This window comes from Daldinia caldariorum (assembly GCF_022478825.1).
Source record: "Daldinia caldariorum strain CBS 122874 unplaced genomic scaffold F4812scaffold_13, whole genome shotgun sequence".
NCBI classification, from domain to species: Eukaryota; Fungi; Ascomycota; class Sordariomycetes; order Xylariales; family Hypoxylaceae; genus Daldinia; species Daldinia caldariorum.
The window spans coordinates 716,947-737,790 of record NW_025953049.1 but is presented as its reverse complement, the minus strand read 5'-3'; the positions used below and the strand labels follow the sequence as shown (position 1 = coordinate 737,790).

General features: G+C 47.7%; 9 protein-coding genes across 9 annotated transcripts; 7 read left to right on the top strand and 2 right to left on the bottom strand.

The window, feature by feature from the left end:
* Positions 1-263: 263 nt before the first annotated feature.
* F4812DRAFT_452044 (cytochrome P450) lies at positions 264-2,089 on the top strand (the record flags this gene model as incomplete). Its single annotated transcript, XM_047936290.1, has 4 exons — positions 264-496; positions 550-972; positions 1,048-1,984; positions 2,039-2,089. 4 exons carry the CDS (start codon positions 264-266, stop codon positions 2,087-2,089), a joined length of 1,644 nt encoding a protein of 547 aa, XP_047788440.1.
* Positions 2,090-2,395: 306 nt separating this feature from the next.
* Positions 2,396-4,095, top strand: F4812DRAFT_436030 (NAD(P)-binding protein). Its single transcript, XM_047934807.1, has one exon. The coding sequence runs from the start codon at positions 2,522-2,524 to the stop codon at positions 3,542-3,544; it is 1,023 nt and encodes a 340-aa protein (XP_047788439.1). The 5' UTR covers positions 2,396-2,521; the 3' UTR covers positions 3,545-4,095.
* A 175-nt stretch (positions 4,096-4,270) lies between these two features.
* F4812DRAFT_97691 (uncharacterized protein) lies at positions 4,271-7,276 on the top strand. Its single transcript, XM_047939597.1, has one exon. The coding sequence runs from the start codon at positions 4,614-4,616 to the stop codon at positions 6,897-6,899; it is 2,286 nt and encodes a 761-aa protein (XP_047788438.1). The 5' UTR covers positions 4,271-4,613; the 3' UTR covers positions 6,900-7,276.
* On the top strand, positions 7,143-9,003 carry F4812DRAFT_97755 (uncharacterized protein). The gene is made up of 3 exons (XM_047939600.1): positions 7,143-7,532; positions 7,598-8,896; positions 8,955-9,003. The coding sequence occupies exons 1-2, from the start codon at positions 7,385-7,387 to the stop codon at positions 8,560-8,562; spliced, it is 1,113 nt and encodes a 370-aa protein (XP_047788437.1). The 5' UTR covers positions 7,143-7,384; the 3' UTR covers positions 8,563-8,896; positions 8,955-9,003.
* Positions 8,885-11,032, top strand: F4812DRAFT_465979 (heterokaryon incompatibility protein-domain-containing protein; the record flags this gene model as incomplete). Its single annotated transcript, XM_047938508.1, has 2 exons — positions 8,885-9,338; positions 9,403-11,032. The coding sequence occupies 2 exons, from the start codon at positions 8,885-8,887 to the stop codon at positions 10,974-10,976; spliced, it is 2,028 nt and encodes a 675-aa protein (XP_047788436.1). The 3' UTR covers positions 10,977-11,032.
* F4812DRAFT_97720 (uncharacterized protein) lies at positions 11,033-13,616 on the bottom strand. Its single transcript, XM_047939598.1, has 2 exons — positions 12,994-13,616; positions 11,033-12,928 (listed from the first exon to the last, which is right to left on the bottom strand). The coding sequence occupies exons 1-2, from the start codon at positions 13,143-13,145 to the stop codon at positions 11,089-11,091; spliced, it is 1,992 nt and encodes a 663-aa protein (XP_047788435.1). The 5' UTR covers positions 13,146-13,616; the 3' UTR covers positions 11,033-11,088.
* Positions 13,617-14,069: 453 nt separating this feature from the next.
* Positions 14,070-16,312, top strand: F4812DRAFT_97731 (uncharacterized protein). The gene has a single exon (XM_047939599.1). The coding sequence runs from the start codon at positions 14,161-14,163 to the stop codon at positions 15,838-15,840; it is 1,680 nt and encodes a 559-aa protein (XP_047788434.1). The 5' UTR covers positions 14,070-14,160; the 3' UTR covers positions 15,841-16,312.
* A 4-nt stretch (positions 16,313-16,316) lies between these two features.
* F4812DRAFT_97671 (uncharacterized protein) lies at positions 16,317-18,350 on the top strand. Its single transcript, XM_047939596.1, has one exon. The coding sequence runs from the start codon at positions 16,377-16,379 to the stop codon at positions 18,165-18,167; it is 1,791 nt and encodes a 596-aa protein (XP_047788433.1). The 5' UTR covers positions 16,317-16,376; the 3' UTR covers positions 18,168-18,350.
* Positions 18,351-18,371: 21 nt separating this feature from the next.
* F4812DRAFT_461092 (uncharacterized protein) lies at positions 18,372-19,724 on the bottom strand (the record flags this gene model as incomplete). Its single annotated transcript, XM_047937809.1, has 1 exon — positions 18,372-19,724. One exon carries the CDS (start codon positions 19,722-19,724, stop codon positions 18,372-18,374), a length of 1,353 nt encoding a protein of 450 aa, XP_047788432.1.
* Between the last annotated feature and the right edge of the window lie 1,120 nt (positions 19,725-20,844).

Sequence of the window (20,844 nt, the reverse complement as noted above, 5' to 3'; positions counted from 1 at the left end):
CCTCAGTAACTCTAGCTGTAGAGAAATAAAGTAGTAGGCCAAGGCCGAATATGTGCCCAAACGTCACTGTGTCTTATCGTAATCGAGGCAACTCGAGACAGACAATGAACTCAGTAATAACTTGCGAGTGCAAGGTAAAACAGGTGAATAAATAACAGGAAGCGACATCACTCCTCCGGCTGGAGAACGCGAGAACATTCACCGTATGTAGCCCTCGTTGAATCCATTCCTTGGAGCTTTCTATGCTCCTGTCAGTCGCATCTATGTATGACCAGATTCGCTCCACAACGCTTTATGCGTCATCCCTGTTAGGAGACGTTCAAATTCTGCGTATATTTTCATTCAGCCTCCTATTGGTATTCGGCGGATGGTGGATTCGGTCTCTATCCGTCCAACTTGACCCTCGCGAGCCTCCAGCGCTTAATCCTAAGATTCCAATTGTAGGGCATGTCTGGGGATTAATGAGGCATGCCCATGGCTACATCAACTCACTCCAGTATAATTCACCTACAATATATCTTTCTATCAAATTATGCTGATATCTCCCAGCCGCCAGTCGGGTCTATCAATATATACGCTTCCCCTGCTTCACCGAAAAGTATACGTTATCAACTCTCCGACGCTGGTACAAGCAGCATTCGCGAACAGAAGACTCAGTTTCATGCCGTTTGTTGTCGACTTCGTCAAGCGCATGGATGAGCTTTCACCTTCTGCCAGGGGAATCTATGCTGAAATACACCCCCAAGTTATGCAGAGTATTTCAACACACATGACAGGGAAACAACTGAAGCGGAAGAATTCGGTGCAGTTGAAAGAGTTCTTCCCATATTTACCTGAGGATGGCGTTGCACTGGAAGTAGACAATCTCTGGTTCTGGCTGAGGGACATATTAACTGTAGGAACGACGAGTATGCTCTTTGGTCCAAAGGATAACCCTTGGAAGAAACATCCTTCTCTTGTCAAGGCGTACTGGTAACTCGCTTTTTTCTCTATACCTTCAATATACCATCAAGCACCTAAACTAACAATTGCATTTATCCGATTCAGGAACTTCGAGGCCGGTGACCCCTCCCGACGCTTTAATCTTACAGCTGTTGGCAATCGGCGAACGTCAATGTATCACGCGACTATGCATGCCGCCCTAATTAAATACTTTGCGACATGTTATGATTCTTCAATTGCCTCGGAGGATAATGGTGTCGCCGAGATGATACGTGACGCAGTGGCGTTGCAGCGCAGAAGTGGCTTCAACGTCCAGGATGTGGCCGCGTCCCAACTCGCTATAGTCCACGGATCTATCGTTAGCACGGTTCCAACAGCTTTCTGGGCAATAGCTTATGCCTTCAGTCAACCTGAACTTCTAGCTAAGCTTAGAGAAGACGCTCTCGCTGCAGTCACCTTTGAGGATATTGAGGGTACGGGCATGCGTCGGGCAATTGTGTTGAATGACCAAATTGATGTTGTTTGTCCGTTGCTAGTGGCCACCTTACATGAAACTCAGCGGTTAGTCAGTATTGGTCTGTTACATCGTCGCGTCCTTGAGGATACGCAAGTCTCGGAAGGTGCGGGAGAAGCCAAGAGGACCTATCTTCTTAAGAAGGGCACAGCTATCTTTCTTGCTTCGGGACCTAGTCATCGCAATGAGCAAATATGGGGAGAGACATCGGATGAATTCCGGCTTGATCGGCTTCAGGAGAGCGCGGTTGATCGGGCTTATCAGAATGGTCAAGAAAAGGCCAGGCAGGTTGTACGGTCACGTAATAAGGCATATTTCCCGTTCGGGGGCGGTAAGGAGTTATGCCCCGGTCGTAATTTCGCAGCTTCTGAGGCGTTGAGCACACTTTTGGTAATGGTATTAGGGTTTGATATGTTCACACCGGATGGAACACCATTAAAGATTCCACCTTTTAGCCCCCCTAAAATGACGGCGTCAGTTGCAAGACCCCATAAGAACGCTGATTTAAGGGCTAACATAAAGAGAAGGGTAGGTTGGGAAAAAGTAATTTGGGGAGTTAGTCCTGATTAAAAGAGTTGCCAGAATATTGTTTTCCTCGAAACAAGCAAACAAGCTAATTACCTCTTTATATGAGGTACACGTGGGTTATATGTACCTATAACACAGTTCCTCTGGAAGCTTGCAAGTTTGAGCAATACACAATGCGATTTGAGAATCGGGTATACTTTCTCAATATTCTTGCATTTACCTATCATAAATATGGATGGAAAGAAACTGGGAAAAAAACCTTGAAAAGATAAGGTATGGAGGAAAAGGAGGTCAAGCTGTATGGTACATATACCTTATACACACACTTAATCTAATACCTAACAACTCCAACTGTCCGTTATTTTATTGGTTTACCGCGTAACACAGTAGGTACCTCTTGGCATTATCTCTCAGTCCCCTGGGAATATTTATAGAACAATCAATGCCTACCTCATCCAACCCCTCAAAGAGATACCTAATGTTTTTCCCTTCTTCCCTCAACCACTACCAGCACCACTACCTCTTCAATCCAGAAAGATGTCGGGTATCACGCAAACCGTTCTATCTTCCACTATATTTAATGTTATCGGAGTGTGCACCGCTGCCACCATACTAGTCAAATTTTCTTCATTAATTAGAAAATACACCCGTTCATCCAAGCTATACAAGTTTGCGCATCCATCCCAAACTGGAGATTCGCCGTGGGCCTTGGTCACGGGCGCATCAGATGGCATAGGCCGCACTCTGGCTGAAGAATTGGCTGCCAATGGATTCAATGTCATAATACATGGGCGGAACAGCAACAAGCTTGCTAAAGTCTCGTCTGAGCTTCAAGCTGCATTTCCTCAGAGGTCATTCAGATTTCTCGTTGCAGATGCCAACAACGTGCGCTGTGCGAACTGCGTTAAGGCTTCGCAGGATGACGGGTCGGATAAGCTAGCAGGCGTAGACTTCGAGGCGATTAAGCATGAAGTGGAAGGTCTGAATCTCACCGTGCTCATCAACAACGTTGGAGGAAATCCGGTCGACCCAATTTTCATGCCCCTGAAAGATAAGGGGGAGCTCAAAACCACCGAGAACATCAGCCTCAACGCTCTGTTTCCGATACATCTAACTCGCACTCTTCTCCCGAACCTCATCCAAAACGCGCCAGCACTCGTCATCAATATCAGCACCATGACTGAGGATTTCCTACCACTTCTCGCAACGTACGGCGCTAGTAAGCGATTCCTCTTGAGTATAGGAAACAGCATTCGCCTAGAGCTGGCTATGGAAGGCAAAGAAGACGACGTCGAAATCTTGGGCGTCCGGACGGGAAGAGTCACAGATGTTGTGGGTTGGAAAGAGCCTCCAACCTTTTTCATACCGACCGCGAAGAGATACGCCAAGGCCGTACTGTCCCACGCCGGCCACGGACACGGAATCGTAGTTGGGTATTGGGCACACGCGCTACAAGACGTAATGTCGCTCCTGATGCCATCAAAGGTGAAGGATAAAGTTATCATAGATATCATGCGCCGGACCAAAGAATGGGATGACAAGGCTAAGAAACAATTGTGAGTTACTTCGTTGTAGTGAAGCGGATTCGAGAGTTCACGCCCCTGATTGGAGATCCAACCCCACTCCCCCTTCTCCCTGTCCTCATGTTCCTTCTTAGGCACACCTGCATTTTCGCTTCGTTACAGTGAACGGTGGAAGGGTAAAAGGGGCTTATTTAGAATCAATGATTCATAGTTCTGGGGAACCTTGATTCTCCATTAATGGTATCCCTACGAGTTAGCAGTATGAAAAAATAATAATTTAAAAAAAGCCTAAATTGTTCTACTAAAATCACACCTCTCTGAGTGTTAACCTTAATCAGCCCTAATTCCTTCTCATGCCACATTTTCTAGGCACCGTCGGCTTAGGAGGTAGATGGGAAGGGGTGATAGCTTCTTGCATCAAGCTGTGTTGCAGTGGCTGTTGACGTGCTGTTGATCCCCGATGTAAAAAGCGAAGGGTATTACGCTTGCGAAGACAAGGAGTGCATAACAACATAATAACGGGCAAGATTGTCACTTAACAACTACCTCAAGTAGGTAATATTAGAAGACATTCATTTTGAAGATTCAGTAATAAAATACTTCTAGTATACTTTTCCTTACATTGACATGGTGTTGAATTGCAAGGTTCAGTATTGGTACCATAACCATAGCCTGACTCATAGAGGCTGTGCAGCTACTTTGCATGCATTCTTCAGCTCGCTGCCCAGCCTGACGATAAAGCGCCTATTTGGCCATTACTTAACAAATATCCACGAATGAAATAGCATTAGTAACCCTCCAAGTTGTACTGTAGTGAATAGATCGCCCGAAAATGTTCAATTGTGAATATTTATATCGGTGAAAGTGTATAATCAGGCTGGCTCTAGTCATATCCCCCAGGCATGAATGGCCGGTTTTGTCGCCATGTGGCATTGTTGAAGCCCAATAAACCAAGTGTATATCGCCACGGGAAAGAGCCTCATCTCTTATACAGGGGAAATCTTTGAGGAGCAGTGTGATATTTATGAGATGTATCGTCGATTAATACACTAGGTGCCTGCGAGGGTGTTTCACCTCCCCTTTCAGATCTTCAGAGCATCCTCAATATGTCGACCACAATCCCTTACCACCCAGGCAAGTTTTGTCTGTTTATTTCATTGCTACTTCTTACCCTTAAATATGGATGGGTGGAATTCACGATCATCTTGATTTTCTTGGCGTGTTATTTCATATGGAACGGTCTATCAGTTCCACCATCCCGCCCGCCCAATGGTGATGACAAGATGACAACCAACTCGATTACTTTTCTACACGCTTCTGAGAGCCCTTTCGACACCAGCTTGAGTCATGGACGTTCATTCGACAGGGACATATATACGGCAAAGCAGATTGCAGATTTTGTCTTGTCCATTTCACAACTGACGGACGATGACATCGAGAACGCTCAGAATCTTGCCAGAAACCATGGAATCTTAGATAATTGGGAAGTTCCAAGCTATGTCCCGAGCTACGACGAAATTTATTCGTTTGGCTGTGTTATTGCCATCGCACATTTCTACAATGAACTCTCCAACCATAATTTCCGCAATGAAGACATCCCCAAGATCTACGAAAAGTGTGTTCGCGCCATCAACTCTCTCACCCATTTCCTCCAAACACCGCATGATAAAAGTGCTCGACTTCCAAGTCCGGTGAAGCTATCAATGCGCGAGCGATGGAAGCTGGACCGCACTTGGGACATCTCCGTATGCCTCTTGGGCGCTATCAAGGCTCGATGTGGCTTCCAACGACGGACCCATCTCGGCAGCATACCGATTGTGCATAATATCCACTACCGTAAGGCTGCGAGGCTGGCATTTGACGAGAATAAAAGATTTGGGAAAGGTCGAATTTGTCAGAAGACTCTGGGACTTCTCACCCGAGAGGATATCGAACCTTTCGTCCAACCCATGTGTTTGGTTAAGAAACTCCAATATAAGCAGGATATCAATGATCCTGACAGTAATCATTTTAAACATTCTGGTTGCACACCGGAGTCCTGTACGTTCGATGTCGAGCCCCCCAATGGGGATTACCATATTCCGGGTTGCCCTGGTTGTGGGAAGTCAAAGCCCCAAAACGAGGCATCTGCCAACTTGCGGTTTCGAGAGATCGCGAATAATGGTATGCCGGCGGTGAGCATCTCTGATCCGTCGAACTACTGGGTAGCGGCCGACCACGATACTCTAGTTGTTTCTCACGTATGGAGGGACGGCATATGGGGAACAAAAGAGGACGGGATAAATAAGTGCGTCCACGATCAGCTTGTTCGAATTGCTCAAGACAATGGCTGTACAAGCTACTGGATAGACTGCGCTATAATTCCAGGTGAAGACCAAGCGACGCGGGAAAGAATGATCATGATGATCAATTGGACCTTCACGAACGCAAGGCTAGTTCTGTGTTGGGATAGAAATATTGCCAGTTTGGGTTCAGATACCGAAACAATACTATTGTCGTTAATCGTCTCCTCTTGGCATCGGCGGGCATGGACCCTTCTTGAAGGCAACAGGGGTCAGCAAAAAAGAATAACGTTCCTCAGATGGGTGGACACAAGCAAGCCAACATATGAGCTCTTCCGTCTGAGCGACGTACTTAATGCTGTCTTCCGCAAGCCAAATATCCGACTATGGATCCTTTCAGCACTGGTTGAGCTTCTTCCATATAGCGACATGCCTCTGTCGGTCGATGCAGCAGGGCTACTCCTATCCGGACGTCACGCTAGTCGTCAAGGCGACTCTGAAGTCATCTGGGGCTTACTCCGACCTATTGAAGCCAGAAATGGAGCTGATGACTTCAGTTACAAGGATCCGTACATATATGCAAATAAGAAGGTTGACGTCGCATTCATCAGCTCCAACGCAGAAAGGTTCAAGATTCGGGGAACGCCGTCCTGGAGGCCTGGTAAAACCAACGCTACTACCTGGGTCCGGACAGCGTACGGTGGCATCAAAGCTGACATCGTCGACGGGAATTACGGGAAGAAGTACCTGCACGGAAAATGGTGGATGAAGACGGATGTGAATATCAAAAAACGACATGTAGACTGGGCGGAAAGCTCAATATTCGAGCGGAACGAAATAGGAACCAATCCCAATGACTGCGCGTTCATCTGCCCTATTTTGATGGGGGATCCACGGAGTGATACCAGCGGGGGACATTCAGCAGAGCCGATAGAGGGATTTTTCCGAACTAGCGTTGTTATGGAGTGTAAACGAGCGATCTTTATTACGCGGGGGGAGGACGATGTTTGGCTATGGCGAGGTATGGTGAAGTTTGAGAATGGACACTCTTTATTCTTTACTACAGGTGAAGCCAAGGAGATCACGATCGGTGGTCCCATACCAGATTGAATACCTAAGGTATGACGATCTAGGAAGAGAAATGGGTGAGTACCTAGGTGTGATGTATTTTGGATTTCTTTCTTTTTCTTTTTCTTTTTTTCCTAGAATGGACATGAGTTAATTTGCGCCATACAGGTAGCCTATTCATCTCATATGTAATAAGATCCGTATGGTATAAGTGTAATAATCCACCAGCCCAGTCAGCTTAGCAGTTAACAGGGTTGAGAACGACTTGGCCAATCGGACTTGCATCTCCTGCTCCTCAGATATACTACTTATGCAACTTTACCTTGCTGCCATTTGTTAGGCGTTTTTTGTATCACATAAAATACATAATGAAGGGGTTTAAATTGTATCCTAATTCTCAATAGTAATTATCTAAGCTCTGGATTGTCTTCCTCTTACAATATATTTTTACTTCAACCTCTTTTTTCCCCGAAGACTTATAAGCGCGTCTCGTTTCCGATCATCATCCACCAATCGTGAAATTCATTATGCCTGTTACTTCGGATGAGTTACGTTCTCAATGGGATAAGCCCAGTGAGGTTTTCAGTGTGCTACTTATCCTCGGCGGCGATGTGATTGGTCGGGCGCTCGCGCAACTGGCCGGCTCTGGGCTTGCACCTGTTACTTTCTCCTTTGGTTGGTCTCGATCTATCATCCGAACATAACGCTGCAGTGGTATAGGCTGACCATATCTCTTGTAGGATGGGTAGCTTATTCTGTTTCGGCTCTCCTCTCTGCTATTGGGGAGAACAAGCTCATGCCTCCTAAGCCAGATTGCGTATGCAAGGTTATTAATGGCCGTAATGGAAACAGTAGAGAAAACACTAGCTGGATTCTAGGAAGAATTATTCGGGATCATGAATTCTGGATGGATGCGAAGGTAAAAGAAAGGACGGATCAGATACTTACTGAGAAGATGGTGCAACTAGGATCATCAAAAAAGCCTACGATAGCAGGCCTCGTCGTGTCAATCTATAAGCCCGATGACACGAAGCAACAAAAAACTGCCACGAGGGACATGGTTTACTGGAGCGGACTTGTCTCAATCGCACTGCAGCTTGGTATTGCAATTATACCCCTTGGCATACACGGCGATTGGGGTGTCTTGATCGTCACCGCGGCTGGGACTTGTCTTGCCATAGCAACAGGCCTGTTGCCGCAGTGGAGAAGAGAGAAATGGGCGTGTCGCGAAAACTCCAAGGACTCCTATATTTTGACCCGGGGCAATGGATCCCAACACGCTATCGTTATCCTTGGGAACAGGAACGGCCTCAATTTAGAGGACCTTGCGTCGGGCCAGACCAATGTTTCGACCAACGCTACATACTTCACTTGTGTGGCTCTCTTAATACTCTGCGTGCTTTGGATCCCGCTTCTCATAACGGCAGCTGGGATATCTGAGAATACATGGTATCTTTTTGCGACCGGTATTATTGGAATTATTCAGAACATGTTTGCTGCGGGTGCGCCGCGGAAACCGAGCAACTTTGGCATTCATCTTCAATTCGAAGAGGTAATAGGCGAGACGAAGGTTATGGAGACACTGTATGCCACTGAAACGAAATATCCAGGCATCGGTCGAAGACTGAGAGATGAGTTCTTCTCTGGTGAGATGCGTCCTGCAGAAATTGAGAAATGGGAGAAATTCGAGAATTTACGGGGTTAAAATACGTTCATTACCGTTTTTATTACTGTTATAAGATGATATAAACGCCTATTTAACGTTGCCTTAGGTACCTCCTATATCTATAATAGAGGATACCTTCATTGCGCATTTGGTGGGAACTTGTCAAGCCAGTACTAAATGTACATAACAGTGCTGACATTTTTAGCCGGGCCCGTCCGATTTACAGCTAGTGTCATCTTATTATTGGCGAGGCTTTTATTATCGATGGCTATCGTCGATCACGAAGCTCTGCAAATTCTACCCGAATAACTCCTAGGAGACTCTATGAGACTCTAGGAGCCGGTCAACCTCGCAAGTTACTATGACAGATACAGTATGTGGTGACTTGATCAGCTATGATAATCACATACTTAGCAGACACTCCAGTGCAGATACGGCGCGCTCTCTAGTGTGCAACGACTGTTGGAATGGTCTCTTTGCACGCGGCAATTTTCGAGATATATGGGAAAACCTAGGCTTTTTCTCCAGTAGTCCGAAGGCTAGACTTTATACCTACACCTCCACTTGGAATCAAATAGAACAATCGAGCCAAGGCGGGTGCAACTGGTGCACCTTGCTGGTGAGCACTGCTAAATCCGATAAACGATACAACTACCCCCACGACGAGGACGCATTCTTCCGCTCATTTACCCAAACTTTTACTGTATCATTCAAACCACCGAGTTATGACGGAAAAGCCTTGGTCGGCGCTCAGCTTATTTGTGTTCGCGTCGGGGACTATGAGCTCATCTCTTTTCCCTTGTACACGTCGCCAGGTTCGTGCTGGTGTACATGTCCTTTCGGTTTGCTGTATGGTTCACTGATGCATCGCGAGCGCAGATGATCCATGTGCCGACGAAGTACTAGCTCGAGATAGGATTTATCGAATGAAATCGACAGAAACGTGTCGTCTGGCGCTTGAACATTTATCGCACTGCATCAATGATCACAGCGCGTGCCCCAAGCCAAGCCAGGTTCGACCGCTTCCTACTCGTGTCATCGATTGCACCGACCCGGAACGACCGAGACTATACATCACCGGCGGCAATGTTAATGGGTCTTACGTTGCGCTTAGTTATGTATGGGGTGAGAGTCAGCCGCACAAAACAACCCAGAACAACCTCGATGCGTACACTCGCGAGATCCCTACCGATCTACTTCCTCAGACTTCTCGAGATGCGATTTGGGCGACAAAGGCGTTCGGGGAGAAATATCTTTGGATTGACGCTTTATGCATCATCCAGGATTCTAAAGTGGACAAGCGACAAGAAATTTCCAAAATACCAGCGATCTTCTCTAATGCTGCATTCACCATAATTGCGGCGCGGTCGTCCAAGGTTAGCGATGGATTCCTGCAGGACTGCCCACCACCCTCAATCCCCATACGACCTCTACCATTTCCGTGCAAAGGCGATCCTACCCGCTTCGGTACCATGTACGTCGAGCAAAACTCACTTGGCGGCTTCGACGACAACGGCGACGTGCACGATCCGGTAAACAAACGAGCCTGGTGTCTTGAAGAACGCCTACTTTCCACACATGCGTTTGCGTACACTTCGACCACTCTTCGCTTTTATTGCCCGATGACCCGTATCAGCATTAACGACGCCGTGCGCGAACTACATGACCTTCCAACCCACCGTCTTAACATCGAGTGGATGCCTGCGCCTGAGGAAGAACACTTTGATCCGAAGGAAGAAACAGCATTCGACTATAACAGAAGGACGACTCTATGGGATAACATCATCCATAACTATACTGGCCGAACGGTCACGCAAGTTGAGGACAAACTCATTGCCCTCGCAGGTGTAGCCAGCCGCTTTAGCACGCGGTGGAAAAAGGGAAAGTATATGGCGGGGCTATGGCTCGACAACTTTCAGCACGACCTCCTATGGCATGTGGCCGATGGCAACCAGTTACCACGACTGGAGTCCTTCAGAGCACCCTCCTGGTCGTGGGCGGCCGTGGACAGTCAGGTAGAAGCCACAAAGCTTCAGCCCTTCGACCCGCCCCTATACGAGCTAGATAAGCACGTAGTGCAACTTGAATCTGATATACTTCCTTTTGGCGGAGTAACAGCGGCTTCGCTAGAAATGCGCGTGCGCTTACTCAAGGCCGAATGGCGCAACGACGGCCTGTATGCCTACCAGCCCCAGGTAACTGGCAGTAATAAGTCCGAGAATGAGTCGAAGATCTACTACGCATGGCGGGATACGATAGAGGTATGTCATGGAAACGTCTGGTTGTTACCTGTCGCCTGGAGCACGAGGTCACTTGACCTCTGGGGTCTGGTTGTGGTTCCAGGAGAAAAGCCAAGGGAGTACAGACGCGTAGGTTGCTTCCGAGATTTCCCCAAGTGGATATCCAAAAGCAATGTTTTGGAGTTAAGGTTAGAACCTATCACGTTTATATGACTTCGGTGACTTCTCAGTAATTAGTAAGTAACAGGTAATTTATATGAGCGGCCAACTAACAAGTGATAATGGTACATATTAACAAGGTACCTGATAGAAGGTATAAGGTATTTTAAACAATTTCCAACGTATGAGACTCTACTCCTGAGAACTCGGATTTTGTCAAAAGCCGTTCCACGGCATCTCGCCGGATCGGGCACCATACACCGACGACTTTGAATGTCGATTTCCCAGATTTATTACTTCCCTGGACCACTTCATACAAGACGTCTCCAGGCGATGAAGCATGAGAGTCCTTATTCCCCAGACTAATTGTATGAACTCTCCCACTACACTCTGGATGGTCGTTCTTCCACTTCCAAAACCGGCTGTTCATAAAACCTATTGCCGTGGGTGCACCAACTGCGACCACCAGCACCATGCGCTGTTTTTGGCAGATTTCGTAGTTGAAACCCATCAAAGTAGCCACCATTCCAGATACATGTGAAGCCATATCTAGCTCCGGGTACCACGGAGCCCAGCTGCGAGTCTTGTATGGACTTAATGGCCTTTTTGCTAGGACGCACTCTATGATCATCCCTTCGAACATGTGTCGCTCGTCAACATCCTCGTCTGCCATCCTATTTAGCCGTGCGTGTAGGTATTTGTCAAACGTTTGTGATGGACATTGTTCAAATACTCCTCGAGTGAATGCGAATACATCAGCAGTTTTCCGGCCTATGCATATTTCAGAAAACGGCTGAGCCCTGTTCGAGATGGGCGTTGGGAGGCGAGCGCTGAAAGAAATCGACTCGGCTCTACGTAGGGGTACAGCAGAGAACGGGTGAACCAAAGGGCCATATATCTCGTAACAGCTGGTAACAGCAGTCGAATTGAGATACCTGGACGGCCTCCATAAACCCGTTGCGCGGGTCGCCTCGAATAGCCCGGATGGTACAGTCGTGATAGGGGATACCCCACGGTTTTGCTCCAGCTGGTTTATTGCATCTTCCAGCAAATCTCCCAGTTGCATTGCCTTATATTTCACCGGCAAAACATAGCCTGGGCAATCAATCCACACAGAAGCGACATAGTCCCGCGCGTGAGTAGCCGACCGTAGTGAGGCTGACAGTGACCCCATTTCGGAAAGGAAACGTTCCAATTCAGTTAGCTGGCGGTCCATCTTCCTCATCGGAATTCCTGCGAGAAATCGTAGGGAATTCAGGACTTGATGACCCTCGCCAATGCCGGAGGAATCACCATATCCCGTGTAATCGCCGATGCTTAGCCTGGCTGCATTGAAAAAGCTTCCGGCTGCCTGATGCCATCGCGCGAATGCATTACGATATGAGTCGGTTTCGAACCTAGATTTTCTGAACAGTTGTTGCAGATACGGGCATAAATGAGGGAACGCCGCTTCCATTTCCCGTTCATCGGCTTCATCGTTTCTCTGTCTTATCACAGCCTCCACTCCCTCGTCGCCAGGCAGTCTGACCGGCACACACGGGGGCTCATCGTCTGACGTCCACACCACTCGTATCGTGCTGGAATACATCAGTTCCTGTCGCGTCCATATTCTGCTAAACCAAGAATTGATCCCATAGCTATTATAACAGGACCTCAATGCTCTATCCGCTTGCATGGCTTGTACAGGATTTCCTACTGGGGTGGCGCGCTCCAGCTTGTCAAGCTCGCGGTGCAGACACTTGCATGGCCGCCCAGGCATTAAGGCCACGACAGGCAACGTCCTGTAGATGGTTGGAATACTAGCTAGCGTAAGCCTGATCATCTCCTCTTCCTGCGGGATGCATAGCTGGTCCATCCAACACGCTTGGTGCTCCATGGTCAGGCATGCGAGCTTCACAATCAAGTCCTGAAGCACCCATTCGCTGCCCAGTTCAAACAATACCGGATCATTACTCTTGGTGTGGCCGACGGCTCTTTTTTCTCGGAAGAATTCACCCCAGGTGTAGCTGCGCGAGTCAGCAATGGATTATAACAACGAAAGGGCAAGGTGGAGGTTGATGTGAACACTCACCTGATGGCAACGGCATTTTCAGGGGCAAGCTCGGTCTCGCAAGTCTCAACTAGGAGATGAATGTCACTCGAGAATGCACATTCTAGATCATGACAGAATTGAAATTTGGCAACTTTGACCTTCTGTGTGGACAGGCTGTTTCGCACCGACATCTTCACTAGAAGTTAAACTTCTGAGGTAATCAGGGGTAGAATTGTCCCTAGGAAAGTCGACATAGTTTCGGCACAATTATCAACAGCAGCTTTTATGGCATACCTCAAGTGCCTAAATTAGGTACCTTAGGAGGTAGGCATCTAACGTAGATTCATTTTCTTTGCTTCAGGTACCTGATTTGAGCCGCATTCGTGAATGCGCAACTCGTTGCGTAGAATAAGCTAGCCAGTTGTTCGCATATCATAGGTGCTGGTTTGATTCAGCTGGCCAAGGATTATTCTCGCCCTGTTTTATCAACGCAATAAGGATCGCGAATAAACTGCGCTAGCAACAACTTCGCAGGCTTCACACGCAGAAAGATAACTCAGCCTACATGTTAGGTACCTATTATTCATATTTTACCATCCTCCCATCCAATTCCTTGAGGAAACTCAAGATGATCGGCCACCTTACTACGCGCCAAATAGTGGATAATTGGCTTCTCTCGCAGCGTCCGTCTTGAAAAGTCAATAGTAAGGCTGTGAGCAACGTGGCATATTAGTTGACCATTGAATACGAAAATATAAAGGCTGATGAAATTATAGCTTCGAGGCTGTAAACCATTTATGCAGCCAGCTAATCAAGCCGGGGAGCTCTCATTTCATAGTTTTATTTTCAAATAATACCTGGGTAGTCGGACGGATACAATCGAGGCCAATCGTTTGCCAGGTGTTAGCATCTGGCTCTCCTTATACTTGGGCCAGTCATTTTTGAAGCGCGAACTCGTTCGCCTTTCTTTTCGGGCTGACAATGTGTTGGTCAAGTTGTCTTCGACGTCGGCGTAAGCAGGCATCAAAGCCCATCTCTCACGACGACACTAGTCAAGATACGCAGGTACACAAATTGGATGATGATGATTGATACACGACTAACAAGTCTCTATATTAGCCATTACCTAGACCGATTTCATCTTCGGTAGAACAAGATGGTGGGAGACCTACGACAGAATCCTCAGCGACGTGTCTTCAAGGTGTAATGATATCACAAAATCATGAGAGACAAGCTACAGCCGTGCTCCAGTCTGACACTTCACGGCAGGTGTACAGCTCCTCACTAGACTCTCTACCCAACGCTGTGATCGATATTTCGTTAGCTGCCAAGCCTGGTCACTACCGCCTTATCGACTGCTCTTATTTCATCCAGCACCAGCAGCTTGTTATCTATGAATTTGATGGCTCTATCAGCGATGTGCCCTACGCTGCTATTTCGTATATCTGGCACGGCAACGAGTTCGACCCCGCCACCGCCGAGTCAGATAAGGGCGCTTTCACCGTCCGAGGTGCTAAAGACGGCGACCAGGTTGGCATTGACGTCATCCACCATGCGTGCTCTGTCGCAATCCAAGAGGGTGCACAGTACCTCTGGCTTGACCGGCTCTGTATCATACAGACAAGTCGGGCAGATAAGGACTGGCAGATCGTACAAATGTACGGTATCTACCTACACTGCAAAGCCTGTCTAGTACTTCCAGGTGGAATTAGACAGCTCGTCGCCGTGGAAGATGAGACTATGTGGATCACTCGTGCGTGGACCCTGCAGGAAGTCATGGCCCCAAAGCGGATCTTGGTTCTCTTCAAGTGGGAACGAGGATCTGGCTCATGGCAAGGTTCCAAGGGCGGTGCCAAGGCTATTATCAGCGAAGTCATTCCTAAAGAATCAGCTACAACCGGGCTACGCGAGATCCTCGAGGCCAGCCGTTACGCTGAGACGCTGGATTGGACGCCCGCCGGCAGTTCTGCACCAACTGCAGACGATATTTCGGTCTACATAACAGGCGATTCGATGGGTGTCGATACTATGCTAACCGAGTCGCTCTCCCGTATCATAGGAGTAGATGCCCGTCTGCCAGAGGGAGCTCTCCCAGCCTGGCAGAACGCTTTCTGGAGGGCATCTTCACGTCCAGTGGACATGGTACTAAGCATCATGGGTGTGTTTGGCGTTTCTTTGAACCCTAGTTCCTTCCATAAGGATGATCGGATCGGCGCCACAATCGCACTTGCCCAGGAGATATTGCGAGGTGGAGGAAAGCCTGCATGGCTTGTTATGGCCTTTGACCTTCCGCCGAGTCCCTTTCTCTCTTCTTTTCCAGAATTCCCCGAGACCGACGTCACAGGCAGGGTTGAGATAAAGACAGCAACTGATGAGCAATGCTTCGATTTGACTCTATGGTACGTCGCCGATTTACCGGACGGTAGTATGGACGATGACGGATACTTGAGTATCTCGGCCAAAGCCGCCCAAGTGGTTTATACAGGCGAGAATGTGCAGAAGTTGAATTTCTCTTCCAGGCAGAATGATGATACTAACGATATCTGTGCCGACTATATTCGCGTGGTGGCAAGGGACGGGGGAATTTGGAACATTTACCGTCCAAACCACGCGAGTTCCGCCCAGGATGGCCGGTCATTTGTTGCCTTCGTAGGTCATGCTCAAAATTATGAGAGGGCAGAAAATTCTGCGACAAACAAGGGTCCTTATACACTCCCTACCCTAAGTCCACTTCGAGCGGTAATACTAGAGGAGCATGGGCCAGGAAAATTCCATCGAGCCGCTAACCTAACCTTGGGTGAGGTTTTTGAACCAATTATCCATAGTGAATGGCAACCCCACGATTTCGCTATTGGAGGGCCGCTTCCACTCCCTCTTAGGAAATAGGTCACCCGATTATATCTGAGTTTCGCAAAGTTGTCTACTTACCTAATCTATATTAAATGTATGGCTTGATGTTGCATCTATAATTAATTGGCTACCGCAATATAGAGCATTGAACAATTTCAGGCGATTTTGCAAGACTTGGCGGAGAAAGAAGTCACGCCAGCAGTTATCGCAGACCGATTTCTTAATTTTTAGATCCATTAAGAGCTTGATAAGAAAAGGGTCTCCTCAGATGAGGTAATAGTGAAATATTACCTGCCTACGTTGACTTAAGTTATTTATCCCGAACTTGCAGTTATGAATTTGGAAGGTACCCAACGTAACGGTAAAGATTTGTAGCTCCGAATCTCCGCCGTAACCTTTGGAGCTCCGGTCCGAGAGCCGATAAAGTGGGGTCGCCGAGCCCCCTAACACAGCCCCACTACTCCGCCAATCATGCGGCAGCGAGTATGACTTGGGCGTTAGCGTCGGGAGCCCCGAACAAAGCCTAAGCTACCTTAGGTACCTAGGTATCTATTGCACCGCTCTACATTTGCATGAACATCATGGCTGGAGAAATCATATGCAAGATTTCTCTGGAGACTATCGTAAAAACTAAATCACTGGATATTACAGAAAGTGCTACCCCCTGCCGGTACCGCCTCCTCAGCTGCAACGACTTCATCGAGCATAAGCAGGTGACCGTTCTCGAATTTGATGATTTTCCACAAGTCCCGTATACGGCCTTGTCGTATGTCTGGAAGGGCAACACTCTCGATGCGGATTGTGCCGATCCAGTATTCAATGTACCCGTCCCGGAGGGACAGGAGCCAGGCGACGACATTGGGGTTGAAGTGCTGCGAGAGACATGCGTGGCGTCCACAGCCCGAGGCATCAACCATCTCTGGATCGATCGTCTGTGTGTCATGCAAATGAGCAAGGAGGATAAGAAATGGCAGATACCTCGAATGCACGATATTTATCGCCGTTGTCAAATATGCATCGTCGCGCCTGGGGGCCTCCAGCGCCTTGTTCGCCTCGACGAAGTGACCCAATGGATCCACCGGGGCTGGACACTACAGGAGGCCGTGGCGCCTCCAGCCGTTTTCGTCTTATTTTCTTGGAGATCAGGCTCGCGCAGAGCCCATGCGGGCGATACGCAAGGGAATATCGACGAAGTTACTCCGGCTAGGTCTGCAACGACGCCCCTGTCACTCATCATCGATGCGTGCACTGCCGGAATGTTGTCCATTGAAAACGGCGAGAAGCGCTTGATGCTGGAAGTCAAGCTGTTCAGCTCACATCCCGCCGATCGGTCCTACAGGGACTTCCCGTTCTGGAACGTAACTCGGCGAATCCTTTCCCCTAATGTTGGTGCTCTCGCCCGTATCATGTCGCCGGATCTCGACCGAGACATGAAGGACTACTCAATCTGGCAGAGCGCGCTTATGCGCACTTCATCACGGCCCGTTGACATGGTCTTCAGTATTATGGGGCTCTTTGGCGTTACGCTGGATACATCACAATTCGGCAAAAACGACCGTGTGCAAGCCACCATAGCGCTTGCGCAGGCTATCATGGAAAAGGGAGGGCAAGCCACCTGGCTCGCAGCTGCTTTCCGTGTTCAGCCATCACGACAAATCTCAACCTTCCCCATATTCCCTCGTACTTCCGTGTCTGGGAAAGCATATGTAAAAGTAAGCGATGAGAAAGGAATGCAGGAGGTGTCATTGTTGATAGAAAATGACTATCCTGTTGCAGATGCTCTCGTCCCGCTGCCTAAAGGCTCAATGGATCAGGACGGATATCTTAAATTCTCCTCCAAGGCTATCCCTATCCGGCCTCATCTATCGGACCCTGCAGAGACCTCTCCTGACTCCGCCAGGCCGACTTATTTCCAAGCTGTTAACCAGTCGTGGTGGGAGGTAGAAGAAGATAACATTGTTAACATGCAAGGGGAAACATTCGCAGTGCTCATAGGCTTCTTCGTAGGATATTATCCCGGGAGCACCCCCGCCGTCAACGACAACACCATTCGCGCCGCAGTCATTAAAAAGCACGCGGTAGATAGATTTCACGTACAGACATACCTGGGGCTTAGCCACAAAGCCCGGGCCTGGGTTAGAACGTGGCCCGAGCGGATATTCTGTGTTGGGGGGCCGGAAGTGGATGCTGTCGAGGACCTTGGAGAAGAACTGCCGGTAATATCTAATCCGAAAGAGCAGTATCTAAACAATCCCCAAAGTTCGCAGCCTAGCGGTGTCGTGCCTTTGGAAGATATGCTGTCGCGTCGTGCTCGATGGGCTATGTCGCAGAAGGTATTGGAACAGCATGTGAAACCGAGATGATTTTTTTTTTCTCATGTTATATGATTTGTTCTTTTTGACTAGTGGCACTTCCTTGGGTGGCGATATTATCACACGGGCTTTTCAGATGAACTTTGCGTTACGCGTTTAACTTTAATATATAAGCCTCAATGATCGTAGGTATTCCTATCGCCCTTATTTTTGAAACATCACACTATTCTACTCTAAGATACTTTTCATAAATGTTTAAACAACTTCCGCTAAACTCAGCATATGTTGCTTGATAAGCCGAACTGCCTCTCTGGCCATGACAACATCTCGTTTGACTCTCTGCTCATCAAACTCGTTTAGTTCTTTGGGGCATGGCGCAGAATGGTCTTCTGGTAGCATTAGCGACTCGAGCCAGAAATCACGTCTGGGATGGGGTATTATGATGCTGTCCATCCAATGGTCAATTTTTGTTCCACTCAATATTTGGATTGCGCCCATGACCGCATGTCGACCTGACAACTCGAAGCTACCAACCTTCACTTCGATCTCCTCCCGCTCCATCCAGTTACTTACTAGCGCGTCGCGGCCACAGAGCCAACAGAAGATGTAATGAGCGGCCAACAGGATGATCAAGCAGACACCGTCCCATCCCTTCTGGGCCGCAACAAATGTCATGGCTATAAGCTGGCCGCCATGTGCGCATCGGAACCATAAGGCGGCCATGCGTGCCATCCTCCCCTCCGGAGGTACGATCATCGGTTTGTTTAACAGGGTGTCAACGATTCCCCGGTCACCAACGTAAAGATGCCACTCCATGGCGTTTTCGTGCGCTGCTACGAGCATACAGGCATCATGAGTTTCGTTGTTTTTCAGGTATCCCACCGGTCGGTGAATTGTTATTGAGTGGATAAATATCTCAGATATCACACGAATGAGAACTATAGCCGCAGTGCCAAATGCACCGGAAATGATGAAAAAGACGCATAGTCCGATCAGAACAAGGACCTGCAGCGCCTGGAATATCCTAAGTGCTCTGATTTGGCTGAGCATATATCTCAGCAGTTGGCGTTTCTGTCTCTTTTCATCTACTCTGTCAAAATTGTAGATATTCAAAACCTGCGGTCGGTATTTTATGTTGCTTGCCTTTTCGGCCTCCTGAGTGCTTCGGACGGACGACGCCGGAGAGGAAGGGGTCGGATTGGCCAATGCGTCTATTTTCACGGTTGCTGGTCTGCGCTTTTTCGTCAGGAACGAGATAATCGATGCGCTGGCGGCGCCATTGGCCACGGGAAAGGCGCTGCCCCAATTCACGTCCCAGGCCTTCTGACTAAATCCACCCTTCATGCTGGCATAATCCAGATATCCGGCCCCCTGCTCGAGGAAGCGCACAAGATTGGAGAACGTGCCCAAGGCTGGGAATAAACTGGCGGGGAGTCTCCCCAGCAGAGAAATATTGCCAGTCGTGATATAGTCATCTTGGTAGCTGGCGAGATGAATGGCTAGAGGTATGAGAGCTACCCACTCCGCCACAATCGTTGGTAGACATGGGATGGTAATTATACCAAGAGAGACATCCAATATCCCGAAGAATGCGTTATTTGAGGCCATTGAAAATTGTTGTATATTGATTATGATGAATTGTTCACTCTGGTGTGTTTCTAAGAGGCCAATCAACGTGAATTAGTGGCACCTATGTGTTGTCCATGTGGAAGGATATTTTCATGTTAAATACCTTGAATTTTCGGACTTTACCTTTGTATAGCCCTCTGAGGCGGTCTAGGATCTGCTTATGTGGATTAACTCATGTAATATTTTCGATCTGTAAGGCATTCAATAATACCTAGGTACCTAGGTATGCTCGAATCTGCAGTTCTTTGTGGCGGTGCTATTATTATTATAATTCGATTAAAGCTTCAGAGAGGGGCTGGATTGCCACTACTACAACAATTTTTGCAATGTTACCTACTGGCGTTTTTTTACGCCTTCTATTGATCTCTTTTTGTTCATATAGAGCGATCCTAGGTAATTCAGCAGCAAAAGGTGAGGGGAAACAGGAGAAATAGGGGGCGGTGCAGAGGGACTAGATCGGCAATAAGTCAGCCTCCTCAGCACATGCGGGAAACAGTCCTAAGCGGATGTGGCGGCAGGTTAACTTCTACGCCAACTACGCCTAATTTGATAATAAATTTCAATCGTTGAATACCATTCGATATAATACGCTTTTTAGTTGTTCCGAGTGCATCGCAGATAATCTTGTTCGTAAATTGATGGGCTTTTCCTTAGTAAGTCCCTTGAAAAGTTTCGGCTATCTCTTACTCTAGGAAAAGCCAAGGTTATTATGTACAGAAACTATTATTTCAAGATAATTAGAAAACCAAGCTTCCTTGAACTTCGTATACGTTTCTCCGTATATTTTTGAATCTAAAGTCTTTCACCTACAAGTAAATTACTCTGTAGAGTGTTACGTAAGCACGGGTGTTCCCAAGATCTTGAGGCCTTGGCCAGCATTTAGAAACTTAAGAATCAACATCATTTATACCAACTAGTGCTATCTATAAGACTTATATTTGGGGTTCTTTGGTTCAACTGCCTTTAGGATCCGTTGAATGGCATTTAGGCCAAAGTCTATAAAATATGCCAAGGTACTTCCTACTTAATATGACAGCATTTCTACAGTTGGCAAAATATTCTGATATAGGAGAATACGCTGTGCTTGGGAAGATACGCA

Coding starts and splice junctions, on each gene's coding strand:
- F4812DRAFT_436030 (XM_047934807.1), top strand. CDS start 2,522: ATGTCGGGTATCACGCAAACCGTTCTATCTTCCACTATATTTAATGTT.
- F4812DRAFT_97691 (XM_047939597.1), top strand. CDS start 4,614: ATGTCGACCACAATCCCTTACCACCCAGGCAAGTTTTGTCTGTTTATT.
- F4812DRAFT_97755 (XM_047939600.1), top strand. CDS start 7,385: ATGCCTGTTACTTCGGATGAGTTACGTTCTCAATGGGATAAGCCCAGT. Junction 7,533..7,597: donor ACCTGTTACTTTCTCCTTTG/GTTGGTCTCGAT, acceptor TATCTCTTGTAG/GATGGGTAGCTTATTCTGTT.
- F4812DRAFT_97720 (XM_047939598.1), bottom strand. CDS start 13,145: ATGTCGGTGCGAAACAGCCTGTCCACACAGAAGGTCAAAGTTGCCAAA. Junction 12,929..12,993: donor GAAAATGCCGTTGCCATCAG/GTGAGTGTTCAC, acceptor TGACTCGCGCAG/CTACACCTGGGGTGAATTCT.
- F4812DRAFT_97731 (XM_047939599.1), top strand. CDS start 14,161: ATGATATCACAAAATCATGAGAGACAAGCTACAGCCGTGCTCCAGTCT.
- F4812DRAFT_97671 (XM_047939596.1), top strand. CDS start 16,377: ATGAACATCATGGCTGGAGAAATCATATGCAAGATTTCTCTGGAGACT.